General features: G+C 44.8%; 1 protein-coding gene across 2 annotated transcripts; it reads right to left on the reverse strand.

Moving 5' to 3' along the window:
* Window positions 1-6413: 6413 nt before the first annotated feature.
* Window positions 6414-27484, reverse strand: LOC123050557 (WAT1-related protein At5g64700). Of its 2 annotated transcripts, none has more exons than XM_044473334.1 (8): window positions 27203-27484; window positions 21951-22122; window positions 21777-21839; window positions 21181-21297; window positions 20740-20980; window positions 8681-8839; window positions 7809-7960; window positions 6414-6892 (listed from the first exon to the last, which is right to left on the reverse strand). In XM_044473334.1, exons 1-8 carry the CDS (start codon window positions 27441-27443, stop codon window positions 6802-6804), a joined length of 1236 nt encoding a protein of 411 aa, XP_044329269.1. In that variant the 5' UTR covers window positions 27444-27484; the 3' UTR covers window positions 6414-6801. The 2 variants fall into 2 exon arrangements, with proteins under 2 accessions (XP_044329269.1, XP_044329270.1); XM_044473335.1 differs by lacking the exon at window positions 27203-27484 and adding an exon at window positions 26038-26628.

Raw genomic sequence — 27484 nt, forward strand, 5'->3', positions numbered from 1 at the left:
TCACCCAAAGAAAAAAAATACATTTTATCCCAATTCTAAAAGTAGAACATCGTCAACATTCGTACAAAAACATTATATGAGATCCATATATAGATGCACGAAGTGGATAGACAGTTTGTTGTGACGCACATATATACAGAAAAAAAGCCATATCCCATGAAGAACGTGTCCCTTTACATGGATACATGGGGCATACTCTTAATCTAGGTCTCCTTTTTTCCATTGATATAAACATTCACACTAGAGGATACACCGCAAGTTGTTGCACGAATTGATTGATGAAATTTTTGGTCCATGCATGAGAACTAAAATAAAAAATACATATGACTTATTATATTTGATTATGTATAGTTGTAAAATATTTATTGAGTATAAGTAGAATAATTGAATTGAAAACATTTTCCCATGTATGGTTGAATGTTGTGGTGGTTTTTTTCACTTGCAAGATTGCATGTTGAGGTGGGCTGTATCCCATTTATAATTATATGATGAGGCGGCATGCTTGCATGTTGAGGTAAATAAGTTAGTGGGGATGTCTCTTTTAGGTATATAGGATTAATCTTAAACTTTTTGCAAATATGAGAACTGAAAAGCAATTAACCTCGCACTGTATATTTAGTTGAGCTTGCAAATATTGAAATGCACTTTCCCACTTTATTTAGGTGATCGAACTGAGCTTCTGAGAATGGATGATATTTCCAAATGTAGGAAATTACTTCGCAGTGGCTGAAATCCAGCTGCTTTCAAGCAAGCAAAAAAAAAAACTTTGCACGAAACAAAGTATGCCTAGTAGTACTGGACATAGATTTGGTGAACATGTTGGTTCGGTGGAGACCCCTTATGAATAGTAAATTCAAAAAAATTGCTAGGAAAAATTGAAACATATGTGGTTGGCTGGTATACTCGTGTATGAAGTTTCATGAAGAAATGACATCCGTGATATGCTGGGCAAAAAATGACAAATCAACTATATTTGAAAACACTGTTCAAATGAATAGCATGGTCGGATTGCATTTTTCTCACTATAGAATACCTCAGGTGGCATTCCTTTACAAAACTTCACACGAGAATAGAATAGAATGGCCCGTCAAGTTTGATACCCCAAAATTTCATCTTTTGTTTCTAGTATTTTTTCCGAATTTACTATTGAAGTGGGCGTGTGTAGAATAACAACTTTTAAATTAACGTCCTAAACTCCTAATAACTACTATGTTCACCGTACACAGTACACTTTATACCGTGGAGATGGATGGTGGTGTCCTGCCCGTGGACAGTAGTAGCGCACGCCACGGTCGTGCCATGGCCAACGCCCTTTGATGAAGTCCAGCTCAATCCTGTGTCAGCTCCGGTCGTCGCCGGCGGGCGAAGTGCCAGGGAGCGCAGCTGGCCGGGCGAGCGGGAGGCAGCCAGGGCGAGGGAAGAGACGGGCAAGGTGGGGGTGAGCTTGGATGCTGCCATGGAATTGGCAACGGTGCGAGAGCCGAGAGGGAAGAGACGGGCAATGTGGGGGTAAGCTTGGATGCTGCCATGGCAACGGTGCAAGAGGGGAAGATATATAGCGGGGTATACATATCAAGTGACTCAGTAACTATACTAGTCGGTGGATATATGGGTCGAATTAGTAGTCAGGGGTCGAACGTGACAGGTTGAATTAGTGGAGTAGTCCAGTTTTGGGACCATTTTGAGAACCGCGTGTGCATGCATGTGCACGGTTTTGGTCCAGAAACCGAACACCGAGCGCAGGCAAGTGGTAGGTTACAGTGCCTCGTATTTGATTGACGCCAAATCGTTGATCATAGCAGGCGCGCTCATCGTCTGCAGGCACTTGTTACTGTCAATGGTCCATCACAGTACGTACCTAGCACACGTCGGCGACGGCGGAGGGCGGGGGAGAAGATTCGGCGACCGATCGCAGGGGCGGCTAGTGCATAGTCGCCACCGGCGAATGGTGGCAATTACAGTGACAGATAGTCTGAGCCAGCACGTCGACCAGCCTCAGTAATGGTTAACTTGGATCATTCCAGAACAAATTATGAATTTGGCGTTGACCGCTAACGTGGTTTTTCCAGCAAGTACAAACGTAGATGTCTACAACACGCACATGCATTCTCCCGATGCACATGCACACACTCTACCCTTGTGATCACCTCCGAGATATTGAGCTGACACAATATTATTTAAATTGATGAAGTCACCATAAGCATTTTCATAGTCGACGAAAACGTCTCATTCCACTAAACGAACATCGCCGGAAAGCCTAGAAGAAATCCCGAAAAATGCAACCACCAATGCAAAGTTTAGGATTTAAACCCTTGTGGCTAGTTCCACCACAAAGAACTGAATCATCTCAGTTCACACTATCAACGTGTTTTTGGTTGCTGGCTGAACGACCATCTCTCAACAATATCCTATCAATGAAACACCGGTATTCGATCCATTGCCTTGTGAAGGTGTGCGATAGGGGAGAGGAGAGTTCGTAATAGATGGTTGCATTTACTAGCTTGTAGACTCATTTTTTATTAAATATTATGTCATGTCACAAATATGTCAATTGATATTGTATGAGGATGCATAATACTACTTACATTACTCCCGTTATAATTAGTTAACAGAGAGTGGACCTAAGAGCATGGCTAATAGTATAACCAACAGCCGGCTATATGAAGTTGCCACATCAACTATAGCCAACCTAATACCTCACTAGTACAATACTTACTTATACTAGTATATTATATCATTAATATGTGGCCCACTACTTTTGTCTCATAAAGAGTGTTATAGCCTCCGGTTATAATTCTATAGTCTGCTTATCTTCTTTCTCATCCTGGTTCTCTCTTCTTCAACTAAGTATGAATATTATATTTAAATCCTTATAGTCCATCTACATCACCTTATTGTACTTGCTCTAACTGTTTGGATGCCCTCTGGGCTCAGCACTCCACTAACTCCTCATGTGGAATCAGGCAAATGCCCCAGCTTGGATTTATGAAGTTGTGTTAAACCGTTGTATAATTTGGAGGAGTTCAAGAAGCTGATAAGTGAAAATTGACTAGTTCAGATGCCTTCAACGAAATTACATACGAGTGCCACTGCAGTGGGTCAAGCTGGCCTTTCTTACCTCGACTGGACCCTCACTCGTCCAGTTCTTCTCGTGACTCCACCCCACAAATAATCCTAGCCCAGCCGAGGCAACCCCGACGACGCCCAACCACCGCCCGGCACACTCTTCTCCTCTTGAAGCAAGCCCGACGAGCATAGACCGGCTATCTCCCTCTTCGAATAAGAAGATCCACCGCCACCCCGTGCCACTCAGCTGAGGCCTCGACTACACCCATCAGCTACCTGGGTGTACCTGGTGAAGCCCAGCCAGTCCGTTTTCAACCTGTCCTCTCTCCTCATGCAAAATGGGCCCCTTTTCCCAGGCCCGAGCTATGCAGCACAAGCCATCCCTTCCTCACCGACGGATTGCTAGCCCATTTAGTGGGAGATGAGCTGGACTTGGCGTCCACGGCATGGCTCGTGGACAGAAGTTGGGGCACATCCTCAAAAAAGAAGAAGGACAGAACTTGGCGCATGACACCAAGCGCTAAATCCAGTGAGATATGGAAGTTGTTTGACTTTTGAACAAGCCCTTATGTGATAGAGGATTTATAGCACGCATAGACGGGGGCACGCGGGTTGTAGGCCGCACAATTGCGTCAAGTTTCGAAAAATGGTAAATGTGTTCATGGCTTAATTACTCTATGCATGTAATTTTCATGCAGCGTTTGGTAGAGACTGCATGCCCACCGACCCCACCTCCCATGATTTTTATTTTGACTTCTATATTTGAATCTATTATATATGAACCAAAGGTTCAATCTATAAGGTTATATATTATATTTGAATCTATTATATATATATATATATATATATATATATATATATATATATATATATATTTGAATCTATTATATATATATATATATTTGAATACTTCTCGCATATGTTGTTTCCACCATCTATAAAGTTATAATCTGACAAGCACTTGTTTGAAAATGTGGTGTAGATGCTTAGGCATCTCCAACACCGACACGTAAACCACCTCCATCCGTCCGGACTCGGCACTTCGGACCCCGGAGGTCATCCAACGCTCACCCCCATCTGTCCTTGGCGCAGTTTGGATCATGATTTCCGCGCAAACCGGAACCAAAACGTAGGGGGTTTGCGGGAGTCTGGACACGAGCGACGTTGGACTCTGACCCCCTGGCCCACCCAAAAGGAAGATGGAGCCCATGCATTTGTGGCTACCCGGACTGCTTCCATGCCGAAATCCCTAACTATTTTTTCCATCCCCCGTCGCTCTCCACCCAATTCCGCCCTTTTTTCCCACCCTCTCATTCCTTCCACTGTCGACGAATGGAACCAGAGGAGAACCTATCTGAAATGGCGGTGGCAGAAGTGCCAGAGGATCTGAGCATCACGCTCGCCCGGAAGATCAGCTCGGCTACGCGACAAATTCGCCGCGTCAAAGCGATGTTCGCAAAGGAGGAGAAGCTACGAAGCAGTTGGGCGCCCTTGGGCGTGGTGGTTGCAGACGTTGTGGAGGTCACGGCCTTGGCCGCGGTGCCCCGATGAGCGAGCCCATCGTACAAACGGCACCATGGCCGGAGCATTAGAAACCTCCGTACTTCTACACCGCCAAGCAGCTCGGAACCGCCGCCGGGAAGGTGCCTTACATCGTGGATGTAAACGCGGCGCCGCTCTTCTCCGAGTGTTCTTCGTCGCAGCTCGTCTGAGCGCGGACGGGTGCCCGCACGCTGTTCGCTGCAATACCTAGAGGCGGGGAGCCGCCATACAATGACCCGGACTGGGAGATGCTTGACATCATCCACGAGGGTTGCGGAGGAGGTGGAGGTGGCTATGAGTACGGGCAGGTGGAAGCCTCGGATCCCACCCAGTCCGATAACTGCACGCAGCAGCAGTCCTATACCAAGACGAGAACGCAATAGTCCTACACCCAGATCAGCGTGGGCACACAACAATAGCATCATTGGACTGTAGGACAACAGCAGGATGAGGAGGAGGATGGCGAGGACGATGATCCGGATGATACTGTCGGCGATCTGAAGAAGAAGGTTAGAGGAGAAAGGTTCAACATGCGGGAGGACAAGCTGTTGTGCGATGCATGGTTGGCCACTAGCCTCGATTCGATACATGGCATGGAGAAAAAAGGGCACAACTTTTTGGAACAACATTCACACTTGGTTCATGAACACATGCATGTCGTCTCCTACTCTGACGCGGTCATCCGCAACCATGAATCAAAGTCCCTCAACCATCGATGGTATACCATCCAAGAGGGCGTGTCGAAGTATTGCGGGCACTTGAAACATCTCATCGCACGGTGACCTAGTGGCCGGCGCACAAATCACCGAGCAAGTAAGTTGATCACTAGCCGGATATGCATAGTATTGTTGATCACTAGTCGGACATACATACTTTTGTAGCCGGATATGCAAAGTTTATTGATCAATAGCGTGATATGCATAGTTTAGCTGAATATGCATAATTTTGTTGATAAGTAGCCGGATATGCATAGTTCTGTAGCAGGATCACTAGCAGGATATGCATAGTTTTGTTGCTCAGTAGCGAGATATACATACTTGACAATGTTTAACTTTGTAGCCTTCTCGTGCTTGTTTGGTGTTCAAGAAGTTGGAGAAGAAAACTTTCACTGTCATGCATTGTTGGTTGAAGTTGAATGGGCAACTGAAGTGAAACCTTTTCATATCCAAGACCACCGCCCAAGTCACCGAGGAGCAAACCAGTGACCCTACCGACTCAGTCCAAGAACCGCCGAAGAAGGTTATAAGAGGGTTTCGGGAAAATCAGTGGGAGGAGGAGACGGCGAAGCGAGAAGGTGCGGCGGCCAAGAAGGCGGAGGCTGCCTATGCGGCGGCGACGACACCTTGATTGGGGAGGAAGGCTGGGATTGCCGGTCATGTTGATGTTCTTATGGATTCGGGCATGTAAAAACTAAGCATAATTGCCTCTTTTTGGTTGTGATCGGGCATGTGATTCGGTGATGGTATGATCCGTCGCGCCGTGTGGATTGGACTATATTTGAATTTCGAATTTCCCTTTACTAGAGAGCATATACATGATAGTATTGGATGGCCACCTCCCATATCCTTCAATGCCGGGGAGAATTTGCGGGTCGGCGTTGGATATGCCCTTAGACACTCTTTTTACAAGCAAAACAAATGAACTTGAAAGTTTTGACTTTCGATCCCTTATTGGGTTGATCTTTCCATATAATGTTAAAAAAATGAAGAAAACACAATAACAAACACAGCTTGCTGCAACAACATGCAAAACAAGAATGCATCACTGAGAGATACAAATTTTACCAATAATGTCATTGTATGACAACATACAAAGTATTATCTTAACAAAACACTAACACCTTGCGCGTCAGTGGGTCCTACTAATACATTGAGCGAACGTTTCATGATGTAAACACATAAGACCAAAATCACCAATTTGTGTGCATGTATTGTGAAGTTGAAGATATTGTCCTATATGGTATCGCAGTTGTACAATCCAATAAGAAAGATACCCTATAAACTAGTGGTTTACTTCACTTGAAAATAATAATGCACCATCACACATCTTAGGATTGGTCAAATCGTTAACAAAGTGGTATCAACTTCTAACATAAAGCTCACTCGAGACTAGCATCCCAAAAAATCAAGGACCAAATCTTGGAACCTCAAACTTTGAGTCATGGGTAGGTTGCGCCTGAAGCTTTTCATTGCTTCACCCTGATGTCATCTTCGCACGGAGTTCTCTGGCCTTTCCATAGAGGTACATATACAAACCACTGAAAACCAATGCACTACCTAACAAGCTGCCATATAATAGCAAAATGTATTACTTATGGAACAAAAGAGTATGCAAGTGTAAACATTAAAACAAGAAATGATCAAGCTATTATATTTGATGTATTTCTAATGAAAATTTTAAACTAAGGGCCAGTTCGTTTGGGTGGCTTAAAAATAAGTTGCCTCTTCCCAGCTTAAAAAATAGTTGCCTCCAAAATTTGTTGAGAAATAGTCGCCTCCAAAATTTGTTGAGACTTATAATTAGTTTAGAAGCCCCAATAAATAAGAGAGATGGCTTATGGGAAAAGTTGGGAAGCAGGTGGCTTATTTTTTAAGCTGCCAAAAGAACTGACCCCAAATCACAACATTTGTTAAGGAACATTTTTTACTCTCTCTATACCAATCCACTAGATGGCTATAGCGTCGCTACATTTACGCAACTCATCAATTATACACAGGGACAGAGCCAGGGAGCATGTTGAGGTCATGCCCCCTTAGCTTTTGTCTCAAACAACCTCCTATTTATTATCTCTAAATTCTTGTGTTTGCCCCCTCCAAAATTTTATATCTTCCCATTGCCACCCCCTTGTATCACATTACTAGCTCCGTCCTGATTATGCATTCACTAATCATATTGATCACAAGACACACTTACATGTGCATACATCATGATAAGCACAAATATATTTAAGCACCATTTTATTGTAATTTAATAAAGGCACTTTTATATTTGTCACAAGAATGAGCTCGCCCTAGGCTATTGTGTCTTACAGTCACACTTAATAATTTTGTGTAACATTTTTAGATAATGGTAAGTACATTTAGAATACACACACCCCAGGGTAGGGACATTATGTCCGATTACAATACATGCATAAATACATATACGAAAAAGCAAAAGCTTTGAATATGAGTCCGAGTATTAGAACAAAATACACGTACCTCCCAACTGTGATGCCTTCTCCTAGTAATAATGCCCCAAGAACCATGGTGAAGACAATCGATAATGTGTTGAACATTGGTGGAAAAACAGGTCCGCGCTTTTCCACGGCGTATAGATTCAACCAATAATTGGCGGCTGTGCCAAGTGCAGCCTACATTCAAAATCAAGTATGGACACATTATTTTCTATTGTTTTTAACTATCAAGTTAAGAGAAAATATAGAAACAAATGCTTTTAATATTCAACATCATGAAGCAGTTGGATCTCAAACCATATAGGAAGTCCTTGCAAGCAAGCTTTACTACTTTGAACTGAGTTAACTTTTAACAGCGATATGCCCATTGGAATCTCTGATTCAAAGGATTTTCATAGGAAATTTGGAGGATTAGAATCCTTAGTAATTTTTCCTATGTTGGTTATTTATTCATAGGATTGAATCCTAGTTCTGAATTATTTCTTTGCACCACTTCCCATATGATTTCTAGCATCCACTCAAACCTCTTTGAAATAATACTTTGTTTTTCTATGATGTAATAAAACCGAAATCCTATAAGATTGAGATGGTCTTCACATTCCAATAGTACGTCTTTCCTATTCCCATGTTCTTACAATCCCGCGAATCAAACATTCCCTGATTCTGGTAGCTAGAGTAAAGGTTGAATATACCACAACTCTAATGAATCTTGTCCTTAAAAGTCTCCTATGACTACAATCAGAACCTATCTTGCTTGTGTTCCTTGATTTTTCCTTGGTAAACTAAGATTAGCTTCTACATATAGTGGAGTTATCAGTTAGATTGAACAAAAGTAATGAAAATTCAGGCAATAGCAAGGGATTTTCTAAAATTGAATGTATTCTGGAAAAGACTTACCGAGTAGACAATTGTTAATAGTTGAATGTTCCATCCTACTTGCCAAGCAAGTTTGTCCCTCCTCACAAATATTCCTACGACACATGTTTGCAAACCACCTAGAACACAAGTCAACGTTGATGACCAATGTTTCCATGGGTACACCTTTAAAACTTTCACCTGCATTATTAGAAATTCTTCATTGTTACCAGTCAAGAACAAGGATAAAAAACTCAAATCATGTTATGCCTATTATGGGAAATCTAAAGGAAATATGCCCTAGAGGCAATAATAAAGTTGTTATTTTATATTATATTTCCTTATTCATGATAAAGGTTTATTATTCATGGTAGAATTGTATTGATCGGAAACTTAAATAAATGTGTGAATACATAAACAAATATCATGTCCCTAGTAAGCCTCTACTAGACTAGCTCGTTGAACAAAGATGGTTAAGGTTTCCTAACCATAGACATGTGTTGTCATTTGATAGTGGGATCACATCATTAGGAGAATGATGTGATGGACAAGACCCACCCGTTAGCTTAGCATAATGATCGTTCAGTTTATTGCTATTGCTTTCTTCATGTCAAATACATATTCCTTCGACTATGAGATTATGCAACTCCGGGATACCGGAGGAATACCTTGTGTGCTATCAAATGTCACAACATAACTGGGTGATCATAAATATGCTCTACAAGTATCTCCGAAGGTGTCTATTGAGTTGGCATAGATCGAGATTAGGGTTTGTCACTCCGAGTATCGGAGAGGTATCTCTGGGCCCTCTCCGTAATACACATCATAAGAAGTCTTGCAAGCAAAGAGACTAATGATTTAGTTGCAGGATGATGTATTATAGAACGAGTAAAGAGACTTGCCGTTAACGAGATTGAACTAGGTATGAAGATACCGACGATCGAATCTCAGGCAAGTAACATACCTACAGACAAAGGGAATAACGTATGTTGTCATAACGGTTCGACCGATAAAGATCTTCATAGAATATGTAGGAGCCAATATGGGCATCCAGGTTTCATTATTGGTTATTGACCAGAGACGTGTCTCGGTCATGTCTACATAGTTCTCGAACCCGTAGGGTCCGCACGCTTAACGTTCGATGACGATATTGTATTATATGAGTTATATGATTTGGTGACCGAATGTTTTTCAGAGTCTCGGATGAGATCACAGACATGACGAGGAGTCTCGAAATGGTCGAGAGGTAAATATTAATATATAGGACGATAGTATTCAGACATCGGAAGCGTTCCGAAAGGTATCGGGTATCTATCGGAGTACCGGAAGGGTTACCGGACATCCCCCGGGGAATATATGGGCCATATGGGCCATGAGAGGGGAGCAAACGAGCCCACAAGGGGTGGGACGCCCCCCTATGGAAGGAGGTCGATTGGGATAAGGGAAAAGGGGGTTCAGCCACCCCTTCATTCTCTCTTCCCCCTTCCCTTTTCTCTCTGGTGAATTATGGAAGGGGGGCGCCACTTGGGGAAACCCCAAGTAGGAACCCTGGCTGCCTCCCCTCTCCCTCCCACCTATATATATATGTGGGGGGTGCCCCTAGCACACCCAAGGCAATTGCCTAGCCGAGTGCGGCGCCCCCTCCACCGTTTACCCCCTCGGTCATATCTTCGTAGTGCTTAGGCGAAGCCCTGCGAGGATCACTTCACCATCACCGTCACCACGCCGTCTTGCTGACGGAACTCATCTAATACCTCGACAACTTGCTGTATCAAGAAGGCGAGGGACGTCAATGAGCTAAACGTGGAGGTGCCGTGCGTTCGGTACTTGATCGGTTGAAGCACGAAGAAATTCGACTACATCAACAACGTTGTTTAACTCCTCCGCTTATGTTCTACGAGAGTACGTAGACACACTCTCCCCCTCGTTGCTATGCATCTCCATGGATAGATCATTGCATGTGCGTAGAAATTTTTTGTTTTTCATGCAATGTTTCCCAAACAGTGGTATCAGAGCCAGGTTTATGTGTAGATTTTATGCACGAGTAGAACACAAAGAGTTGTGGGCGGTGATAGTCATGATGCTTACCGCCAACATCTTATTTTGATTCGGCGGTATTGTGTGATGAAGCGGCCCAGACCATCCTTACATGTCCATGCACATGAGACCGGTTTCACCGACGGACATGCAACTAGTTTTGCATAAAGGTGGTTGGTGGGTGTTTGTTTCTCTTACTTTAGTTTAATCGAATTTGACTGCAGACGGTCCTTGAAGAAGGATAAAATAGGAAACTTGACGAAACACCAGTGTGGTTTGATGCGTAGGTAAGAACAGTTCTTGCTAGAAGCCCGTAGCAGCCACGTAAAACTTGCAACAACAAAGTAGAGGTCGTCTAACTTGTTTTTGCAGGGCATGTTGTGATGTGATATGGTCAAGACATGATGTGATATACGTTATTGTATGAGCACGTTTTGTAAAAGTTATCGGCAACCGACAGGAGCCTTATGGTTATCTCTTTATTGTATGAAATGCAAACGCCATCTAATTGCTTTACTTTATCACTAAGTGGTAGTGATAGTCGTGGAAGCAATAGTTGGCGAGACGACAACGATGCTACGATGGAGATCAAGGTGTCAAGCCGGTGACGATGGAGATCATGACGGTGCTTTGGAGATGGAGATCAAAGGCATAAGATGATAATGGACATATCATGTCACATATTTTGATTGCATGTGATGTTTATCTTTTATGCATCTTATTTTGCTTAGTACGGCGGTAGCATTATAAGATGATCGCTTCACTAAATTTCAAGGTAAAATTGTTCTCCCTGAGTATGCACCATTGCTATAGTTCGTCGTGTTGAGACACCACGTGATGATCGGGTGTGATAGAGTCTACGTTCACATACAACGGGTGAAAGATAGTTTTGCACATGCGGAATACTTGGGTTAAACTTGACGGGCCCTGAGTTTTATATAAGGCAGATGCCCTAACAAGGAAAAAGGAGTTTAAACTACAAGGGCACTGGAAAATATCAGATCTAACTAGTCATTGGTATTACTGAAGAGGAACAAGGAAGAACAGCTCCAAGAGCTTCGAAGAACTAGGAAGAACACTGAACCCTAATGGTGGATCTGGAGTGAGGAGAAGAGGAACTTACTGGTGCTGAGGAAGCAGTGGAAGATCGCCGCATTTCTTTGGTGCGGTCAGGTTGATGCAGCGGCCGTTGTTGAGGCAGAGGCGAAGGTCGACGGCGGCGGCAGAGCTCGAAGGTTGGTTGGCACGAGGAAGAAGAAGATGCGAAGAGGCACGGGGGGGGGGGGAGTGAAAAGGACCCCTTGGCCTTATTTATAAGGTGAATGGATAAGTGGCAGGCGCGAGAATCGAGGAGCCTGAAAAATGGGATATGTGACAGCTCTATTGCCTCGATTTGTCGGAGGCCCATTAATAAAGGTGAGTTATGCGAAGTTCCTAATAACAGATGACGTCATGGCGATTTATCATGGTCCTGGAAAGTGACGTCATGGCGGTTTACAAGATTTTGTGAAGATGATGATGCGTTGAGGATTGACATGAACCAGTTCAAATCAATCTGGGGCCTAATGTTGGGGATATTACTACTGGGCGTAAACCGGCCAGGAGAGGCCGGGTTAATCCCATAATGGTTCACTGTATCTAAAGCCCATGAAGACAAAGACGGTGACGATTTATGAAGGCCCAGGGCCCAAAGCCGGTTTAAGGCCTGTAGACATAAACCGGCATTGATATGTAAACTTGTGTTGTAAGATAGAAAGAGCAGAGACCGAGCCGGACACGTTTATGAGCCGGCCTTGGGATTCTGTAAACCGACGGGCGTCAACCCATGTATATAAGGGGACGACCCGGTGGCAGTTTAGGACGACAGACAACAACTCGAGACCCAGGCAAAGCGTATTTGCTCCCTGGTCATCGAAACCCTAGCAATTCCACAACAACTGGATTAGGCTTTTACCTTCACCGCAAGGGGCCAAACCAGTATAAACTCTCTGCGTCCCTTGTCCGCTTTAACCCCTTTAAGCTAACCCGTAGCGATGGCTCCACGACTAAGTCCTTTCCTTAGGACATCTGCCATGACAAAACCATGACAGGTTAAACTTGATGGGCCTAGCATGTATAGACATGGCCTCAGAACACATGAGACCGAAAGATCAAACGTGAATCATATAGTACATATGGTCAACATAGAGATGTTCACCATTGATACTACCCCATCTCACGTGATGATCGGACATGGTTTAGTTGATTTGGATCACGTATCACTTAGATGACTTGAGGCATGTCTATTTAAGTGGGAGTTCTTAAGTAATTTGATTAATTGAACTTAATTTATCATGAACTTAGTCTTGATAGTTTTGCATGTCTATGTTGTAGATCAATAGCTCGCGATATAGCTCCCATATATTTTTGATATGTTCCTAGAGAAAACTAAGTTGAAAGATGGTAGTAGCAATGATGCGGACTGGGTCCCTGATCTGAGGATTATCCTCATTGCTGCACAAAAGAATTATGTCCTTGATGCACCGCTAGGTGACAAACCTATTACAGGAGCAGATGCAGACGTTATGAACGTTTTGCAAGCTTGATATGATGACTACTTGATAGTTTAGTCCGCCATGCTTTACGGCTTAGAATCGGGACTTCAAAAATGTTTTGAATGCCATGGAGCATATGAGATTTTCCAAGAGATGAAAATTGGTATTTCAGTTCATGCCCGTGTCGAGAGGTATGGGACCTCTGGCAAGTACTTTGCCTACAAGATGGAGGAGAATAGCTTAGTCAGCGAGCATGTGTTCAGAATGTCTGAGTACTACAATCACTTGAATCAAGTGGGAGTTAATCTCCCAGATAAGATAGTGATTGACAGAGTTCTCTAGTCACTATCACCAAGCTACTAGAACTTCGTGATGAACTATAATATGCAAGGGATGACGAAAATGATTCCCGAGCTCTTCGCAATGATAAAATTAGCGAAGGTAGAAATCAAGAAAAAGCATCAAGTGTTGATGGTTAACAAGACCACTAGTTTCAAGAAAAAGGGCAAGGGAAAGAAAGGGAACTTCAAGAAGAATGGAAAGCAAGTTGCCACTCCCATGAAGAAGCCCAAAGCTAGATCCAAGCGTGAAACTGAGTGCTTCTGCTGCAAAGGAAATGGTCATAGAAGCGGAACTGCCCCAAATACTTGGCGGATAACACTACAGGAATCAGCTATTTTGCCGTCTGCCACGGCGGACGGCAAAGGCATGAACGGTGGGCGGCAAAGACCTTTGCCGTCAGCCGCGGACGGCAAAAGGCTCCGGCAAAGTAGGCTACGGTAAACAGCTACTTTGCCGTCTGCTTCCTGGCGGCTGACGGCAAAGGCCCTTTGCCGTCTGCCGCGGACGGCAAAGAGAGCGGACGGCAATAATTGCGCTGTTAGTCCGTTAAGTGGCTAACGGCAGGCCTTTGCCGTCCGCCGCTGACGGCAAACTTTCTAGTGCCTTTGCCGTCCGCTGCTGACGGCAATAACAGTTTGTTTTTTTTTCAAGCCAAATTACCTAAACAACACTAAAAAAAACTACTCGGCGTCGCTATCAAGGTCAATCACGGCCGGGCCGTTGCCGCCGTCATCGTCGCTGCTGGACCGGTTCGCGACGTCATCCGAATCCTCTTCCTCCTCCGCTATCGCCGCCTGCGGCGCCGCCATCGCCTCGGCCGCCTGGATTGCGGCCGCAATCTCGGAGGCTTCCTCGGCCTCCCACGCCGCCGCCGCGGCGGCTTCTTCCGATGACCGCGCTAGGGCCGCGAGCAGTCCGGGCGTGTCCTCCGGGTCGCCGTCCTGTCGGAGCGCCGCCACCTCCGGCGGGATCACGGCCTCGGCCGGGGCTAGTGGGGCGGGGCCAGGAGGTGGGGCGTGCCCGCGCCCGCGCAGGCCGGAGGGCCCGGCTTCGCCTGTGATGTCGCCGACGGGGAGCCCACGGGCGGCGCGCTTGAAGGCGCCGATAACGTCGTTGAACCGCTTGCCCTTCCAAAATCGGCGGCGGTTCTTACGGTTGAAGCGCCCACCGGGGTGCGCGCTCAGCTCGGCGTTCGTCGCCGGCGGGCCCTGCGTGGGGTAGCCGTCGGCGGAGATCCTCCACGGCCGCGGCACCTTCGCCGCCGGCGGCACGAACAGCCCGAACCGGAAGAGATCTTCCGTCTGCCCTTGTGTCAGGCTCGAAGGCCAGACGCCGCCCGGTGCCGCGCCGTCGGAGTCCGAGTCGCTGGACGCCATCCCGCGCAGATCGGTGAAGAGAACGCGCATGTGAAGAGGGAGAGGAGGGATGGACGGGCGGTGTGACCAAACTCGCCGCGCAGGGCGGGTTTTATAGCGCCGGGAATGAATGCGCGGCAGGTGAGGCGCCGTGGCGGGGCGGAGCGGGGCATTAAACTGCGGCAGGGAGGCGACGGGCCGCGGCAGCGGTGGCGTGCGGCAGGCGCGGTCTCCGACGGTGGCAGCGGCGCAAGATGGGACGGGGCGGCGCGCGGAAGACGAGATCCCATGCAGCCGCGTTGACCGCGAGCTGCCGCGTTGATCGCGGGCGAGTGGATAGACCACGATGGTAGGCGTGTGCGCAGTGGCCGGCCGAGTCGGTTGGACTACTAAATATCTACGCGTGGGCAGGCGGGTTGGCCAGACGAAAAAACTAAACTAAAAGTAATCTAAACTAAAAAACAGAAAAAAGAAAAAAAAAAGGAGAAGAGGGGTGGGGCTCACCTGCGGCAGGGGTGGGGCGCTCGCCGATGGCGGGGCGGCGGGGCGCTTGCCGACAGAGGGGCGGCGGGGTGGCGCTGGCCGGGCGGAGGGGTGGGGAGCGACGGGGCGGAGGGGGCGACGGGGGCGGCGGGTGGGGGGGCGACGGGTGGGGTGGCGACGGGGCGGCGGCGGCGGTGGGGTGGGATGTGGTGGCGGGGCGCGTCGGGGAGGAGAGAGAGGTAGAGAACGGAGAGTAACGGGCGGGGGGGGGGGGTACGGGCCGTTAGGTACTCTCCTCTTTGCCGTCCGCCTGTCTTTGCCGTCCGCCTTTTTGCCTCTTTGCCGTCTGCTAGCAGACGGCAAAGAGGTGGGGCGTTAAGTTTTTTCCAAACGGGCGGGGGGTGGGCCACCTCCCTCTTTGCCGTCTGCCAGCGGACGGCAAAGAGCTCGCGGATGGCAAAGAGCTTCTTTGCCGTCTGCCATTTCTTTGCCGTCTGCTTTTAGGCAGCTGATGGCAAAGAGCTTCTTTGCCGTCAGCTAGCAGACGGCAAAGAGCTGGCAGATGACAAATTAGCTTATTCCAGTAGTGTAAGAAGGATGGCACAGTGAACAAAGGTATATATGATATACATGTTATTGATGTGTAATTTACTAGTGTTCATAGCAACCCCTAGGTATTTGATACCGGTTCAGTTGCTGAGATTAGTAACTCGAAACAGGAGTTGCAGAATGAACAGAGACTAGTTAAGGGCGAAGTGACGATGTGTGTTGGAAGTGATTCCAAGGTTCATATGATCACCATTGCACACTCCCTCTACCTCCGGGATTAGTGTTAAACCTAAAATAAATGTTATTTGGTATTTGCGTTGAGCGTGAATATGATTAGATCATGTTTATTGCAATACGGTTATTCATTTAAGTCAAAGAATAATTATTGTTCTGTTTACTTGAATAAAACCTTCTGTGGTCATACACCCAAGGTTGATGCCAAAAGATGCAAAGTTGATAATGATAACGCAACATATTTGTGGCACTGCCGTTTAGGTCATATTGGTATAAAGCGCATGAAGAAACTCCATGCAGATGGGCTTTTGGAATCACTTGATTATCAATCATTTGATACTTGCGAACCATGCCTCATGGGCAAGATGACTAAAACTCCGTTCTCCAGAACAATGGAGCGAGCCAATGACTTATTGGAAATAATACATACCGATGTATGCGGTCCGATGAGTGTTGAGGCACGCGGCGGGTATCGTTATTTTCTGACCTTCACAGATGATTTGAGCAGATATGGGTATATCTACTTAATGAAACACAAGTCTAAAACATTTGAAAAGTTCAAAGAATTTCAGAGTGAAGTAGAGAATCATCGTAACAAGAAAATAAAGTTTCTACGAGTTACGAGTTTGGCCTTCATTTAAAACAATGTGGAATAGTTTCACAACTCACGCCACCTGGAACATCACAGCGTAATGGTGTGTCCAAACATCGTAACCGTACTTTATTAGATATGGTGCGTTCTATGATGTCTCTTACCAATTTACCACTATTGTTTTGGGGTTATATATTAGAGACAACTGCATTCACGTTAAATAGGGCACCGTCTAAATCCATTGAGACGACACCGTATGAACTGTGGTTTGGCAAGAAACCTAAGTTGTCATTTCTTAAAGTATGGGGTTGCGACACTTGTGTCAAAAGGCTTCAGCCTGATAAGCTCGAAACCAAATCGGAGAAGTGCGTCTTCATAGGAAACCCTAAGGAAACAATTTGGTACACCTTCTGCCACAGATCCGAAGGCAAGATCTTTGTTGCCAAGAATGGAACCTTTCTGGAGAAGGAGTTTCTCTCAAAAGAAGTGAGAGGGAGGAAAGTAGAACTTGATGAGGTAATTGTACCTTCTCTCGAATTGGAAAGTAGCACATCAGAGAAAATCGTTCCCGTGATGCCTACACCAACTAGAGAGGAAGCTAATGATGATGACCATGAAACTCCAGATCAAGTTACTACTGAACCTCGTAGGTTGACCAGAACGCGTACCGCACCAGAGTGGTACGGTAACCTTGTCCTGCAAGTCATGTTGTCAGACAACGGCAAACCTACGAACTATGAGGAAGCGATGATGAGCCCAGATTCCGCGAAATGGCTTGAGGCCATGAAATCTGAGATGGGATCCATGTATGAGAACAAAGTGTGGACTTTGGTTGACTTGCCCGATGATCGGCAAGTCATAGAGAATAAATGGATCATCAAGAAGAAGACTGACGCTGACGGTAATGTCACCATCTACAAAGCTTGACTTGTCGTGAAAGGTTTTCGACAAGTTCAAGGAGTTGACTACGATGAGACCTTCTCACCCGTAGCGATGCTTAAGTCTGTCTGAATCATGTTAGCAATTGCCGCATTTTATGATTATGAAATTTGGCAAATGGACGCGAAAACTGCATTCCTTAATGGATATCTTAAAGAAGAGTTGTATATGATGCAACCAGAAGGTTTTGTCGATTCTAAAGGTGATAACAAAGTATCCAAGCTCCAGCGATCCATTTATGGACTGGTGCAAGCCTCCGGGAGTTGGAATATACGCTTTGATAGTGTGATCAAAGCATATGGTTTTATACAGACTTTTGGAGAAGCCTGTATTTACAAGAAAGTGAATGGGAGCTCTGTAGCATTTCTGATATTATATGTGGATGGCATATTGGTGATTGGAAATGATATAGAATTTCTGGGTAGCATAAAAGGATACTTGAATAATAATTTTTCAATGAAAGACCTCGGTGAAGCTACTTAAATATTGGGCATCAAAATCTGTAGAGATAGATCAAGACGCTTAATAGGACTTTCACAAAGCACATACCTTGACAAAGTTTTGAAGGAGTTCAAAATAGATCAGTCAAAGAAAAGGTTCTTACCTGTACTGTAAGGTGTGAAGTTGAGTAAGACTCAAAGCCCGACCATGGCAGAAGATAGAGAGAGAATGAAAGTCATTCCCTATGCCTCAGCCATAGGTTCTATAAAGTATGTCATGTTGTGTACCAAACCTGTTGTGTACCTTGCCATGAGTTTGGCAAGAGGGTACAATAGTGAACCAGGAGTAGATCACTGGACAACGGTCAAAATTTATCCTTAGTTACCTAAGAGGACTAAGGAAATATTTCTCGGTTATGGAGGTGATAAAGAATTCGTCGTAAAGGGTTACGCCGATGCAAGCTTTGACACCAATTCGGATGACTCAGAGTCTCAATCTGGATACATATTGATAGTTGGAGCAATTAGCTAGAGTAGCTCCATGCTGAGAATTGTAGACATAGAAATTTCCAAAATACATACGGATCTGAATGTGACAACCGCGTTGACTAAACTTCTCTCACAAGCAAAACATGATCACTCCTTAATATTCTTTGGGTGTTAATCACATGGTGATGTGAAATAGATTATTGACTCTAGTAAACTCTTTGGGTGTTGGTCACATGGCGATGTGAACTATGGGTGTTAAATCACATGGTGATGTGAACTAGATTATTGACTCTAGTGCAAGTGGGAGACTGAAGGAAATATGCCCTAGAGGCAATAATAAAGTTGTTATTTTATATTATATTCCCTTATTCATGATAAAGGTTCATTATTCACGCTAGAATTGTACTGATCGGAAACATAAATACATGTGTGAATACATAAACAAATATCGTGTCCCTAGTAAGCCTCTACTAGACTAGCTCGTTGATCAAAGATGGTTAAGGTTTCCTAACCATAGACATGTGTTGTCATTTGATAGAGGGATCACATCATTAGGAGAATGATGTGATGGACAAGACCCATCCGTTAGCTTAGCATAATGATCGTTCAGTTTATTGCTATTGCTTTCTTCATGTCAAATACATATTCCTTCGACTATGAGATTATGCAACTCCGGGATACCGGAGGAATACCTTGTGTCCTATCAAATGTCACAACATAACTGGGTGATCATAAATATGCTCTACAAGTATCTCCGAAGGTATCTGTTGAGTTGGCATAGATCGAGATTAGGGTTTGTCACTCCGAGTATCGGAGAGGTATCTCTGGGCCCTCTCCGTAATACACATCATAAGAAGTCTTGCAAGCAAAGAGACTAATGATTTAGTTGCAGGATGATGTATTACGGAACGAGTAAAGAGACTTGCCGTTAACAAGATTGAACTAGGTATGAAGATACCGACGATTGAATCTCGGGCAAGTAACATACCTACAGACAAAGGGAATAACGTATGTTGTCATAACGGTTCAACCGATAAAGATCTTCGTAGAATATGTAGGAGCCAATATGGGCATCCAGGTTCCGCTATTGGTTATTGACCGGAGAGGTGTCTCGGTCATGTCTACATAGTTCTCGAACTCATAGGGTCCGCACGCTTAACGTTCGATGACGATATTGTATTATATGAGTTATGTGATTTGGTGGCCGAATGTTGTTCAGAGTCCCGGATGAGATCGCGGACATGATGGGGAGTCTCGAAATGGTTGAGAGGTAAAGATGGATATATAGGACGATAGTACTCGGACACTGGAAGCATTCCGGAAGGTATCGGGTATTTATCGAGGTACGGGAGGGGTTACCGGACACCCTCGGGGAATATATGGGCCATATGGGCCATGAGAGGGGAGCACACCAGCCCATAAGGGGTGGTGCGCGCCCCCTATGTCAGGAGGCCGATTGGGAGAAGGAAAAGAGGGGGTTTGCCCCCCCCTTCCTTCTATCTTCCCCCTTCCCTTTTCTCTCCGGTGAATTATCGAGGGGGGGCACTTGGGGAAACATCAAGTAGGATTCGGATCCTACTTGGGGCGCACCCTGGCTGCCTCCCCTCTCCCTCCCACCTATATATTTGTGGGGGCGCCCCTAGCACACCCAAGACAATTGCCTAGCCGTGTGCGGCGCCCCCCTCCACCGTTTACACCTTCGGTCATATCTTCGTAGTGCTTAGGCGAAGCCCTGCGATGATCACTTCACCATCACCGTCACCATGCCGTCGTGCTGACGGAACTCATCTACTACCTCGACAACTTGCTGGATCAAGAAGGCGAGGGACGTCACCGAGCTGAATGTGTGCAGAACGCGGAGGTGCCGTGTGTTCAGTACTTGATCGGTTGAAGCATGAAGAAGTTTGACTACATCAACTATGTTGTTTAACGCTTTTGCTTATGGTCTACGAGGGTACGTAGACACACTCTCCCCCTCGTTGCTATGCATCTCCATGGATAGATCATTGCGTGTGTGTAGAAATTTTTTGTTTTCCATGCAACGTTTCCCAACAAAATCATAGATACAAGCCTTAGTATGAAAACTCTGTATCATAATTTGACATACCTGTATGGGATACCAAAATGCATAACATATGCAATCACCCAACAAAAGCAAGGTTCCCCTCATATGATGTTGTCCTCCTGCTACTCCATTAGAACTCTTAGTGATGCCTTTTATAACCGGGGTAAAGAGATGCAGTTCCTTTCCGCTGTACAGGCTAAGCAGCAAAGCCCCACCAAAACATAACAATGCACCAACCACCTTCGCGCTGCCCTCTTTGGATTTGAGGCGCAAGCTCTCCATACTGCAAAATATATCTTGAGAGTTGTAGTTTTTAATATCCAGTAATTAAGGTAAGTAACTAAGTTATTTATACACAGGGACGAAGTTACTAGTAATTGTAACTAATTAGAAGACTAAAGCTGGATTTGGGTAGCTCTAGTAGATTGGAGGAAAGGAGTCCGAGTATGTTTTTGTACGGTGGAGGAAAGGGTTGCTTATTACCCAAGCAATATTGACAGGACAAACGTGAAGAGCGGAGTCAAACTTGAGAAGATCACACCATAGGAGGCGCTTGTGTCATGTAGCCCATAGTAATACATTGCCAAAGGCAACGAGTATCTGTACAATGTAAGGATAACACTATCAATATCAATATACCTTATTCCTTAATAATATACTCAAACAAAAAGTAACTAAATCACATTTAACATTTGGTCTATATAATTGACTATGAAATTTTAAACATAAGTTTTGCATCAACCTGTTAATATTTTGTTGTGGTTACGGAGAAATAAAAAAGGCATAAGATATTTGAATAATATGGCACACAATTTTTCCATTTGTTTGGAGGAGGATTTGAAAAAACTTTTAGCATATGGGGGTTGTAGACCAGTCGGGTTCCATTTAATTTTTGGCATGGAGCCAAAGAGTTGACTAAGTTAGTTGGCTAATGTATGCTTGGTCATTTTCAGACCAACGTATAACCAATTCGTTTGACTGATTTTGATGGAACAAAATATAGAGTTACCAGATAAAAAGAAAATAATAATTTTATTTTAGTTCAAATGTATATAGGATAGTTCATCGAGTGTATATACCCGACAAAAGCATTGATGGAGAGCCACACAAGAGCCTTTGTATCCAATTCTTTCCACTTCCCTCTGCAAATTTATCATACACAATCTTGAGTCAATGGTTAAAAGTTATAGTAGTACTTCCCACGATAATAATTTGTATTGTTAACAAAATTATCGAGAAACAAAATTCTTGACCTTTCGAGGAGTAGGGCAAATGGCATGATGAAAATGACACCTAGAATGCTTCTATAACAGAGCAATGAGAATATAAACATGCCGCCATCAACTGCTACCTTGCCTAATAGTATAGTTCCTGTGTTGATGAGCTCCCCAAGGAGCACACAGACAGTTGGTTTCCACCTGCTTCCTGTGCAGCAGTTTCAGTCACAATATTAGAAGTAGCGCACATTCCCCGCAAGCAAAACAAATGCGTTTTATCCCAGTTTAAAAAGTAGAACATCGTCAACATTCGTACAAAAATCTCCATATAGATGCACCTAGTGGATAAATAGTCTGTTGTGACGCACAGACACGGAAAAGATTTCCATATCCCGTGAAGAACGTGTCCGTTACATGGATCTAAGCATCCATTTTTTTTCATCGAAATAGCATTCACATAATCAGTCATAAACGTTTGCAAATATGAGCACAGAAAAGCTATGAACTTTCCACTGTATATTTTGTTGAGCTTGCAGAAATTGAAATGAACTTTCCCACTTTGCATCAGAATGGATGATATTTCCAAATGTGAGAATTAACTTCTCAAAGGCTGAAATCCAGCTGCTTTCAAGCAAAAAAAAACTCTGCATAAAAAAGAATATCCCTATTACTGATACTGAGCGTGGATTTGGTGAACATGTTGGTTCCACGGAACCCCTTACGAATAGTGAATTCAAAAAAATAGGTGTGTGTGCGTGTGTCCCTCCTCCTGGGAGGTTGTACCTGTACTGCTGTTCTCTTCCTGTTCAATGAAATGAAACGCAAACTCTTTTGCGTTTTCTCGAAAAAAAATAGGGAAAATAAAAAAGCTGATTTTATTTTCTAACATATGTGGCCGACTGGTATACTTGGGCATGAAGTTTCATGAAGAAATGACATGCATGCAATTCTGAGCAAAAATACTACTATATTTGAAAACACTACACTAGTAGAAAACAGGGCTTCGGTCACAGCTCAATATACACATTAGTCCCGGTTGCCGTAGGCCTGTTTGCAAATTTTTAGAATCCTCAAATTCTAAAAAGAAAAAAGTTATGCTCAAATTTCAGTTTTTTTGAATTTTGGTTAAATCTGGTCAAACTATGGTCAAACTACTTATTCAATAAGTATTAGTGTTACTAAATAATTATTCAAGAATATTAGTGTTACTAAATAATTATTTCGGTTTTTTTAAATTTTGGTCAAATCTGGTCAAAGTGTGGTCAAACTATGGTCAAACTACTTATTCAAGAAATATTAGTGTTACTAAATAATTATTGTTTTTTAAAATAATAGTTTCAAACTCAAACAGTGAAACGTGTGACTTAATGCTCAAGCTAAACTCCTGAGGGTTAATAGGATTGAATCTTACTATTGTTAGGAAAACAACAAGTGCAGACTTGGAAACGAGGGGGAATAGAACACGAAAGTTAAGCGTGCTTAGGCTGGGGTAGTGAGAGGATGGGTGACCAGCGGGGAAGTTAGATGATTTGAAATGATGAGGGGTGATTAGAGATTAGAGGTTAAATTGATCAGTGATGAGGGGTGATTAGAGATTAAATTGTAAAAAAATCAAAAATTGGAAAATCAGGAAAAAAATTAAATTAAAAAAATCGTAAAATTTCCTTTAGTCCCGGTTGGTAAATTGTAAAAAAATCAAAAATTTGAAAATCAGGAAAATTTTAATTTAAAAAAATCGTAAAAAATCGTAGAGGTCCAGACAGCGGTCACGTGGAGGGCCTTTAGTCCCGGTTCGTAAGGGGGGGCCTTTAGTACCGAACCTTTAAGCAAGGTCGGATTGCATTTTTTCACTATGGAATACGTTAGAGGTGGCATTCCTTTACAAAACTTCACACGTGAATAGGATGGTCAATAAAGTTTGATACCCTAATTTTTCAGATTTTTTCTAGTATCTTTTTTAGTTTACTATTCAAGTGGGTGCACGTTGAATAAGAGTATCTACAACCGTACATATACCTAATACAAGTTACCAAACACCCGTGGGGGCGTCCGAGCGCGTCTGCGAATGGCTACCAGGCATACCCCAAATTTCATCACAAACAACCACAATAGACATATCGGATTACCATTTTCATACAAACTCATGCAACGTCATATGATCTACATCTACTGCTATCAACTACTAAACTACTAGTCCTCATCGTCGGAGATGTTGATGATGTTGGTGCCGGAGCCGCCGGCCTCATCGTCATTGGTGGCCGGGCACACGGCCGGCCCGTCTTCCTCCTCAAGCTTGGTGAAGAGCTCGGCGATTCGCCTCACCTCGTGCTCCGACTCGAAGGACTCGAGGAGGGCAGTTGCTCCGCCATCTCCGTTTGGGCCCCCTCAAACTCCGCCATGGCGTAGGCCATGTCGAAGCGGCAGAGACCGGATCCGCCTCCACCGCCACCTCCGGTTCCTCCTCGAACGCATCATCCTCCGGCTCCGGTTCCTCCTTCTTCATGGCAGTGTCGTCCTCATCCGGCTCCGCCGGCTCTAGTTCCTCCTCCTTCATGGCAGCATCGTCCTCATCCGGCTCCGCTGCCTCCTCCTTCTCCTTTGGCTCCGGTGAATCCGATGAAGGGCGACAGTGATACGAGCAACACGCCAGGACCGGATCTCCTTCGGCAACTACAAGCGATGCTCTGGCGTCAATATGGTGTATGTGGTGATCCTCTGCCCGGCCATGTCTAGCGGCTACGACGAGCAAATGAAAGTTGGTGGTGTGGGTGGGAGGGAGATGGAAGGAATGGGACGGGCTAAGGTTGGGTTGCCACCGTCCGACTTAAATAGTCAGACTTGCTCCCTCGGGCGGCATGCTGTAGCGGCGCCACGCCGCATGGAAGGGAAGCAGGCGGCCGTCAGAGCAACGGTCTCTGTGTGTCACCGCGTGGGCCCTTACGGTCAGTCCTACGTGTCGCCCACGTCCGGGCGCGTCCGAGCGTCCCCATATCTGCCCTAGATATGCGCTAGATACGAGGAGTGCCTGTCAGTCCGGGTATTTGTGCCGGATTTGCTAGACGCGACTGCATGTTTGGGGTGGGTACGAGGGGCTGGTTGTAGATGCTCTAACAACTTTTAAATGAAGTGTAATAACTGCTAAGTACACAGTACACTTTAGGCTGGCCATAGTGGGGGTAACATAAGTAGTATCATGCACTTGGGACTCGCAAATATGCTTATGTGGCAGGTAATTAAAGAAAGAGAAAAGTATGTTTTTGTCCCTCAAGTTCCCACAAAGTATAGACATGATCCCTCAAAATTTTTAGGTATACATTTGGTCCCTCAAGTCTCAAAACCGGATAAGCTTGGTCCTAAACCAGATTTTGAGCATGTTGACCGGGTTTGACCACCACAAAACCGCCCGATGAATAGTAAATTTGAAAAAAAAAACTTCAAAAAAATGACAAAATTTTTGCAAGAGCCCGTCCGATCTCATTTCAGGACAAAATTTTCGTCGCACCTTGCGCACTTAAGCATATTGGACCCCAAAAAGTTTCATAATTTTTTGATTTTGTTTTGATTTTTTTCGAATTTACTATTCATCAGGCAGATATTTTTGTTTTCTTTTTGCCACGAGCTCCTCGCGTGCCGAAAGAGCCTGAAATTTTGTTCGCATCTTGCGCATGTAAGCATATTCGACCCCAAAAAATTTCAGATTTTTTTGAAGTTTTTTTTCCGAATTTACTGTTCATCGGGCGGTTTTGTGGCGGTCAAAACTGGTCAATATACTCAAAATCTGGTTTAGGACCAAACTTATCCAGTTTTGAGACTTGAGGGACCAAATGTATACCAAAAAATCTTGAGGGACCAAGCCTATACTTTATGGGAACTTGAGGGACCAAAAACATACTTTTCTCTTAAAGAAAAGAGATGGTTATAGTAACATAAGTAGATACCGTAACATAATAAATATGATGCTACTATGTGTCATGCATGACAATAAATGAGACCACTTATGATACTAATTTATGATACTATGCACTATGGGTGTAGTATTATACACAAGTATCATATACATGATACTAGTATATGATACTCCCCACTATGACCAGCCTTATACACATCCAAAGGGACTCTTTACCATGGCCATGGATGGTGGTGTCCTGGCCGTCGACACCAGTAGCGCACACCACGGTCGTGCCGCGGCCAACGCTGTTTGATGAAGTCCAGCTCAAGCCCGTGTCAGCTCCAGTCGTCGGCGGCGAGCGAAGGGCCGGGCCAGCGTGAGGCGTGGGGGCGAGGGAGGAGATGGGCAAGGTGCGGGTGAGCTTGGATGCTGCCATGGCAACGGTACGGTGCGTGTGCGTGAGGGGAAGATGGCTCGAAACGATGGATCTGGCGGGGTAATATATACATATCCAGTGATACAGTGAATACACTAGTCAGTGGATACATGGGTCGAATTAACAGTCGTGGGTCGAACGTGACAGGTTGAATTAGTGGAGTAGTTCATGCATTTTGGGCGTATATTTTCGTCCAGAAACCGAACCCCGAGCGCGGGCAAGTGGTAGGTTACGGTGCCCCGTACGCCGTCTCCCGGCACCACCCATGCAGTCGACCGTACTAGCGCATGGTGGCGACGGCGGAAGGCGGGGAAGAAGATTCGGCGACCGATCGCAGGGGCGGCTAGTGCATAGTCGCCGCCGGCGAGTGGCAGTTACAGTGACAGATAGTTTCCGCCCGCAAGTCGACCTGCCCCAATAATTATTAACTTGGGACATTCGAAAACAAATGAATTTATAGGGATAAATGTATATGCATATTACTATCTACTATAAATTACATACGAGTGCCACCGCACTGGGTCGTAGAAGAATACGAATTACAGAGGCTCGGGATAGTTTGGGACTATGTTAAATGGTTCCAACTTAAGTATGCCTAGTACTACATGTGTCTTTTGGGAGTGATCCCCTTTTTTATCTTGCAAGATATTATCTTTATTTCAAATTATAAGACATTTTGTATATTTTAATATGAACAATATACAGACTGAAACAAGTGAACAATCACACTAAACTATATACTTTTGATTCATAAAAAAGATTAAACTCAAAACATCTTATAATTTGGAACAAAGGAAGTATCTTGAATGACGTAACTCCGTTGAAACCATAACGAAATGCGCCATATGCATTCCCCTAATAAAATAATAATAATAATAGTAATAGTAATAGAATAACAGCCTTTGATCTGTAACTGCTACGTAGAGTTTACACCCCAACGGAATACTGGATCCATCCATATACCTTGGTCCTGGATGGTGGTGTCCTGGCCGTGGACAGCACACACCACGGCCGTGCCAGCTCCAGTCGACGCCGCCGGGAGGAGGGTTGAAGAGCCCGGCTGGCCGCGGGTGGCGGAGGAGGGGAGCGCGCGAGAGGTGGAAGCGATGGGGAGAGAAGAGTCGAGCAAGGTGTCGGTTAGCACATACGCTGCCATGGCAGGGCAACGGTGGGAGGGAAAAATATGGATATGGCTGGAAACCATTAGTAGTCATGGACGACCTGGATTTAGTGGCTAGCACGTTC

The sequence above is a fragment of the Triticum aestivum genome, chromosome 2D (assembly GCF_018294505.1).
Source record: "Triticum aestivum cultivar Chinese Spring chromosome 2D, IWGSC CS RefSeq v2.1, whole genome shotgun sequence".
In the NCBI taxonomy this organism is placed as follows: Eukaryota; Viridiplantae; Streptophyta; class Magnoliopsida; order Poales; family Poaceae; genus Triticum; species Triticum aestivum.